Raw genomic sequence first — 7,500 nt, 5'->3', positions numbered from 1 at the left:
AGGAGGAAGAGGAGAGAAGGAATGGGAGGAGGAGGAGGAGAGGAGAGAAGGAATGGGAGGAGGAGGAGGAAAAGGAGAGAAGGAATGGGAGGAGGAGGAGGAGGAGGAGACAAGGAATGGGAGGAGGAGGAGGAGGAGGAGGAGAGAAGGAATGGGAGGAGGAGGAGAGGAGAGAAGGAATGAGAGGAGGAGGAGAGGAGAGAAGGAATGAGGGGAGGAGAGGAATGGAGAGGAGGGGAGAGAAGGAACGGGAGGAGTAGGAGGAAGAGGAGAGACGGAATGAGAGGAGATGAAAAGTGAAGGTCTGGTTTAGCAGGAGAATTCACTTCAAGCTGTATCCGTAGAAGACAGTATATATGAGAGTCAGTGCAGGTCAACTGTTCTGTAGATGTAGAAGACAGTATACATGAGAGTCAGTGCAGGTCTACTGTTCTGTAGATGTAGAAGAAATCAAATCAAATCAAATCAAATCAGTATATATGAGAGTCAGTGCAGGTCTACTCTATATGAGAGTCATTGCAGGTCTATTGTTCTGTAGATGTAAAAGACAGTATATATGAGAGTCAGTGCAGGTCTACAGTTCTGTAGATGTAGAAGACAGTATATATGAGAGTCAGTGCAGGTCTACAGTTCTGTAGATGTAGAAGACAGTATATATGAGAGTCAGTGCAGGTCTACTCTATATGAGAGTCAGTGCAGGTCTATTGTTCTGTAGATGTAGAAGACAGTATATATGAGAGTCAGTGCAGGTCTACAGTTCTGTAGATGTAGAAGACAGTATATATGAGAGTCAGTGCAGGTCTACTCTATATGAGAGTCAGTGCAGGTCTATTGTTCTGTAGATGTAGAAGACAGTATATATGAGAGTCAGTGCAGGTCTACAGTTCTGTAGATGTAGAAGACAGTATATATGAGAGTCAGTGCAGGTCTACTGTTCTGTAGATGTAGAAGACAGTATATTTGAGAGAAGACACTGAGAACAAAGAGGAAAGTTAGCCTGTGATGTTCTATGTTATTTACTAAGGCAAAACCTAAAGTGTTGACCTCTGGGGGTCCCCTGGGCCAGGATGGTGAAACACAGGTACAGTATGTATAGGAGAGGAGAACTACTCACACTGAACCAGGGTGATAGGAGGAGAGGAGAGGAGAACTACTCACACTGAACCAGGGTGATAGGAGGAGAGGAGAACTACTCACACTGAACCAGGGTGATAGGAGGAGAGGAGAACTACTCACACTGAACCAGGGTTATAGGAGGAGAGGAGAACTACTCACACTGAACCAGGGTGATAGGAGGAGAGGAGAGGAGAACTTACTCACACTGAACCAGGGTGATAGGAGGAGAGGAGAACTACTCACACTGAACCAGGGTTATAGGAGGAGAGGAGAACTACTCACACTGAACCAGGGTGATAGGAGGAGAGGATAACTACTCACACTGAACCAGGGTGATAGGAGGAGAGGAGAGGAGAACTACTCACACTGACCCAGGGTGATAGGAGGAGAGGAGAACTTACTCACACTGAACCAGGGTGATAGGAGGAGAGGAGAACTACTCACACTGAACCAGGGTTATAGGAGGAGAGGAGAACTACTCACACTGAACCAGGGTGATAGGAGGAGAGGAGAACTACTCACACTGAACCAGGGTGATAGGAGGAGAGGAGAGGAGAACTACTCACACTGAACCAGGGTGATAGGAGGAGAGGAGAACTTACTCACACTGAACCAGGGTGATATGAGGAGAGGAGAACTACTCACACTGAACCAGGGTTATAGGAGGAGAGGAGAACTACTGACACTGAACCAGGGTGATAGGAGGAGAGGAGAGGAGAACTACTCACACTGAATCAGGGTGATAGGAGGAGAGGAGAAGAGAACTACTCACACTGACCCAGGGTGATAGGAGGAGAGGAGAGGAGAACTACTCACACTGAACCAGGGTGATAGGGGGAGAGGAGAGGAGAACTACTCACACTGAACCAGGGTGATAGGAGGAGAGGATAACTTACTCACACTGAACCAGAGTGATAGGAGGAGAGGAGAACTACTCACACTGAACCAGGGTTATAGGAGGAGAGGAGGGGAGAACTACTCACACTGACCCAGGGTTATAGGAGGAGAGGAGAACTACTCACACTGACCCAGGGTTATAGGAGCAGAGGAGGGGAGAACTACTCACACTGACCCAGGGTTATAGGAGGAGAGGAGAGGAGAACTACTCACACTGACCCAGGGTTATAGGAGGAGAGGAGGGGATAACTACTCACACTGACCCAGGGTTATAGGAGGAGAGGAGGGGAGAACTACTCACACTGACCCAGGTTATAGGAGTAGAGGAGAACTACTCACATTGACCCAGGGTGATAGGAGGAGAGGAGAGGAGAACTACTCACATTGACCCAGGGTTGTAGGAGGAGAGGAGAGCAGAACTACTCACACTGACCCAGGGTTATAGGAGGAGAGGAGAAGACAACTACACACACTGACCCAGGGTTATAGGAGGAGAGGAGAGGAGAACTACTCACATTGACCCAGGGTTATAGGAGTAGAGGAGAGGAGAACTACTCACACTGAACCAGGGTGATAGGAGGAGAGGAGAGGAGAGGAGAACTACTCACATTGACCCAGGGTTATAGGAGGAGAGGAGAACTACTCACACTGACCCAGGGTTATAGGAGTAGAGGAGAACTACTCACATTGACCCAGGTTTATAGGAGTAGAGGAGAACTACTCACACTGACCCAGGGTTACAGGAGGAGAGGAGAACTACTCACATGGATCCATGGGTGGTCCAGAACCTGTTCTGCTGTGTATCTCTGATCCACCTCCACCTCCAACATGGACCTGATCAGCTCCTAAACACAACACAGAAGGGTTACACTCTCAATATATCTACTGTGTGTGTGTGTGTGTGTGTGTGTGTGTGTGTGTGTGTGTGTGTGTGTGTGTGTGTGTGTGTGTGTGTGTGTGTGTGTGTGTGTGTGTGTCTGTGTGTGTGTGTGTGTGTGTGTGTGTGTGTGTGTGTGTGTGTGTGTGTGTGTGTGCGTGTGTGTGTGTGTGTGAGTGTGCGTGTGTGTGTGTACGTGTGTGTGTGTGTGTGTGTGTGTGTGTGTAACCTTGGCAGTCTCCGACACATTGTCCCAGTAGGGGAGAGGGAACTCCAGCTGTCCCATCAGGATCTGGTCAAATAACACTTCCTGGTCATCACTGCTACTATATATATATATATATATACATACACACACACACACACACACACACACACACACACACACACACACACACACACACACACACACACACACACACACACACACACACACACACACACACACACACACACACAAATATATTTTTAAAGCTAAACATGTTATGTGGACTAGGTTCTCTATGCATGCTGTGGTCATGATTTCAATCTTAATTTAGGACACAAAAAGTGTGTTTTATTTGAAGGATGCCTGTGTCTTGTCTCAGAGATTCAGTAATACTCCTTCCAACCACAAGAGGGAGGTATGGCACTAAGAACACTCCCAACATGTATTCATCAACATGTAGAACCCCTAGCTTAGTTTCATGTCATATTAGATCAGAGCTGAATTGCGTAGTAAACAAGAACATGTATGTTTTTTTCAGTTGGGGTGTCAGTGCTTCTTACCCTCGGAAGGGAGGGAAGCCACACAGCAAGATGTAGTTTATAACTCCTGCTGCCCAGATATCTACCTTAATGCCATACCTGGAATACACAGAGAGAGAGAATACACAGGTCAGAGAGAGAGAGAGAGAGAGAGAGCGAGAGAGAGAGAGAGAGAGAGAGAGAGAGAGAAAGAGAGAGACTATGTACAGACTCAGTGGGCATAGCCTTGTTATTGAGAAAGGCCGCCGTAGGCAGACATGGCTTTCAAGAGAAGACAGGCTATGTGCACACTGCCCACAAAATTAGGTGGAAACTGAGCTGCACTTCCTAATCTCCTGCCCAATGTATGACCATATTAGAGACACATATTTCCCTCAGATTACACAGATCCACAAAGAACAAGGTTCTCCCTCTGGTCTCCACTCACAGCCACACGTGCTGTTTATAGTCAGTTTTGTGATATGACAAACGGTAATATAGCCACATATATATACGAACGGTGACAAACGGTAATATAGCCACATATATATAAACTCAGCAAAACAGATACGTCCTCTCACTGTCAACTGCGTTTATTTTCAGCAAACTTTGTAAGAACGTAACAAGATTCAACAACTGAGACATAAACTGAACAGGTTCCACAGACATGTGACTAACAGAAATGGAATAATGACCACATGAGAGACACATATTTCCCTCAGGTTACACAGATCCACAAATAATTGCTGGGTGAAATACCACAGTGTGCCATCACAGAAGCAAGATTTGTGACCTGTTGCCACAAGAAAAGGGCAACCAGTCAAGAACAAACACCATTGTAAATACAACCTATATTTATGTTTATTTATTTCCCCCTTTGTAATTTAACTATTTACACATTATTACAACACTGTATAGAGTGGCTTGTGAAAGTATTCACCCCCCTTGATGGGTTCCGCTGGTGTACAGCAATCTTTTAGTCATACCACAGATTCTCAATTGGATTGAGGTCTGGGCTTTGACTAGGCCATTCCAAGACAATTAAATGTTTCCCCTTAAACACTCGAGTGTTGCTTTAGCAGTACGCTTAAGGTCATTGTCCTGCTGGAAGGTGAACCTCCGTCCCAGTCTTAAATCTCCGGAATCCTGAAATAGGTCTCCCTCAAGAATTTCCCTGTATTTTCATTCATTCATTCTATTCTGACCAGTTTCCCAGTCCCTGCCGATGAAAAACATCCCCACAGCATGATGCTGCCACCACCATGCTTAACTGTTGGGGATGGTGTTCTCGGAGTGATGAGAGGTGTTGGGTTTGCACCAGACATAGCATTTTCCTTGATGGCCAAAAAGCAAAATTTTTGTCTCATTTGACCAGAGTACCTTCTTCCATATGTTTGGGGAGCTCCCCACATAGCATTTGGCGACCACCAAACGTGTTTCTATAAAATAATTCTTTAAGCAATTGATTTTTCTGGCCACTCTTCCGTAAAGCCCAGTGTACGGCTTAATGCCCTCCTTGCCTGGTCTCTGAGTTTTGGTGTGTGAGAGAGAGTGTGAGTGAGTGTGAGTGAGTGTGAGAGAGAGAGTGAGAGAGAGAGAGAGAGAGAGAGAGAGAGAGATGTAGAAAAGAGAGGAAGGAAAAAGTGAGAGAGAGGGAAGATCAGGAGATATACTGTATACAAACACACACACACACACACACACACACACACACGCACACACGCACACACGCACACACGCACACACACACACACACACGTTGCACACACGTTGCACGTACCCTGTCTCTGCGATGATCTCTGGTGCTACATATGTGGGTGTTCCACAGACAGTGTAGAGGGGTCCATCTACTACGGTGGCCAGACCAAAGTCCCCCAACTTCAGACTCTTACTGCCATCAACATGCTCATACACCTGGAGAGGTGGGGAGAGAGGAGAGAGGGGAGAGGGGAGGAAATGAGAGGGGAGGGAAGGGAAGGTGAGAGGAGAGGAGACGACAGGAGAGGGACAAGAGATGAGAGGGGAGAGAAGAGAGGGGAGAGGAGAGAGGGGAGGGGAGAGGAGAGAGGAGAGAGGGGAGGAGAGGAGAGGGGAGAGGAGAAGGGAGGATAGGAAAGGAAAGGGCAGGGGAGAGAGGGGGAGGGAGAGGAGAGGAGAGAGGGGAGGAGATGAGAGGGGAGGGGAGGGGAGAGGAGAAGGGAGGAGAGGAAAGGAAAGGGGAGAGAGGGGAGGGGGAGGGAGAGGAGAGGAGAGGAGAGAGGGGAGGAGATGAGAGGGGAGGGGAGAGGAGAAGGGAGGAGAGGAAAGGAAAGGGGAGAGAGGGGAGGGGGAGGGAGAGGAGAGGAGAGGAGAGGAGAGAGGGGAGGAGATGAGAGGGGAGGGGAGAGGAGAAGGGAGGAGAGGAAAGGAAAGGGGAGAGAGGGGAGGGGGAGGGAGAGGAGAGGAGAGGAGAGGAGAGAGGGGAGGAGATGAGAGGGGAGGGGAGAGGAGAAGGGAGGAGAGGAAAGGAAAGGGGAGAGAGGGGAGGGGGAGGGAGAGGAGATAGGTGAGAGAGGGGAGGAGAGGAGAGAGGGGAGAGAGGAGAGGGGAGGAGATGAGAGGGAGAGGAAAGGGCAGGGGAGAGAGGGGAGGGGGAGGGAGAGGAGAGGTGAGAGAGGTGAGACAGGGGAGAGAGGGAGGGGGAGGGAGAGGAGAGGAGAGAGGTGAGACAGGGGAGAGAGGGAGGGGGAGGGAGAGGAGAGGAGAGAGGTGAGAGTGGGGAGGGGGAGGGAGAGGAGAGGAGAGGAGAGGAGAGGAGAGGAGAGGAGAGGAGAGGAGAGGAGAGGAGAGGAGAGGGAGAGGAGAGAGAGGAGTGGTTAGGGAGGGGAGAGGTGAGGTGCGAGGGGAGAGAGGAGAGGAGAGGAGAGAGAGGGAGTGGTGAGAGAGGGGAGGGGTTAGGGGAGAGAGCGGAGAGAGGTGAGAGAGGGGAGAGGTGAGGAGAGGAGAGGGGTTAGAATAACTGTGAGGAAGGGGTAGAGCTTAGCTGCCTAGAGATATAGTTTATTTCTATTACAATATATTTTCACATGGCCACTGTAACGCATCGAATACTTACAGTGAAATGTATTTATAGAACAGCACAAATGTATGTAGCATGATTCAGTCATTTAGCTACTAAATGTAGGCATTCATTCTGACTGGTAAGATACGTTCAAGGTTAAAGGGCAACTCTGCCACTTTTAACATTTTAGTTGTTATTATTAAGTATTTAGTTATGGCCTACACAGTTTTAGTGTCATTTTATGATGTAATGTCTTTCGACTGTTCAGTCATGTGCAAAACTGGAAATTGCTTCTCTGTGACGTTTTCAATTAGGATCTCTGAGGATGACTAATAAAACAATGATGGCCATCAAATTCAGCCGTCTATGTAACCCTGTCAGTAGTTTCTGATCGTATTCAGCCATCTATACAACCCTGTCAGTAGTTTCTGATGGTATTCAGCCATCTATACAACCCTGTCAGTAGTTTCTGATGGTATTCAGCCATCTATACAACCCTGTCAGTAGTTTCTGATGGTATTCAGCCATCTATACAACCCTGTCAGTAGTTTCTGATGGTATTCAGCCATCTATACAACCCTGTCAGTAGTTTCTGATCGTATTCAGCCATCTATACAACCCTGTCAGTAGTTTCTGATGGTATTCAGCCATCTATACAACCCTGTCAGTAGTTTCTGATGGTATTCAGCCATCTATACAACCCTGTCAGTAGTTTCTGATGGTATTCAGCCATCTATACAACCCTGTCAGTAGTTTCTGATCGTATTCAGCCATCTATACAACCCTGTCAGTAGTTTCTGATGGTATTCAGCCATCTATACAACCCTGTCAGTAGTTTCTGATG

At 47.8% G+C, this 7,500-nt stretch overlaps 1 protein-coding gene across 2 annotated transcripts in view; it reads right to left on the bottom strand.

The window, feature by feature from the left end:
* The window catches only part of dclk1a (doublecortin-like kinase 1a), a 192,430-nt gene that overhangs the window by 2,884 nt on the left and 182,046 nt on the right, over positions 1-7,500 (bottom strand). For both annotated transcript variants that reach the window (XM_036967389.2, XM_090226450.1), the window contains 4 exons: positions 5,397-5,530; positions 3,659-3,736; positions 3,120-3,216; positions 2,778-2,858 (listed from right to left, as the gene is read on the bottom strand). In XM_036967389.2, coding sequence (XP_036823284.2) covers positions 2,778-2,858; positions 3,120-3,216; positions 3,659-3,736; positions 5,397-5,530 — 390 coding nt within the window. The remainder of the gene's footprint in view (positions 1-2,777; positions 2,859-3,119; positions 3,217-3,658; positions 3,737-5,396; positions 5,531-7,500) is intronic.

The sequence above is a fragment of the Oncorhynchus mykiss genome, chromosome 29, assembly GCF_057628025.1.
Source record: "Oncorhynchus mykiss isolate SJ-2025 chromosome 29, ASM5762802v1, whole genome shotgun sequence".
NCBI lineage: Eukaryota > Metazoa > Chordata > Actinopteri > Salmoniformes > Salmonidae > Oncorhynchus > Oncorhynchus mykiss.
Note: the sequence above shows the minus strand (reverse complement) of the source record. Positions and strands in the feature narration are given on the sequence as shown.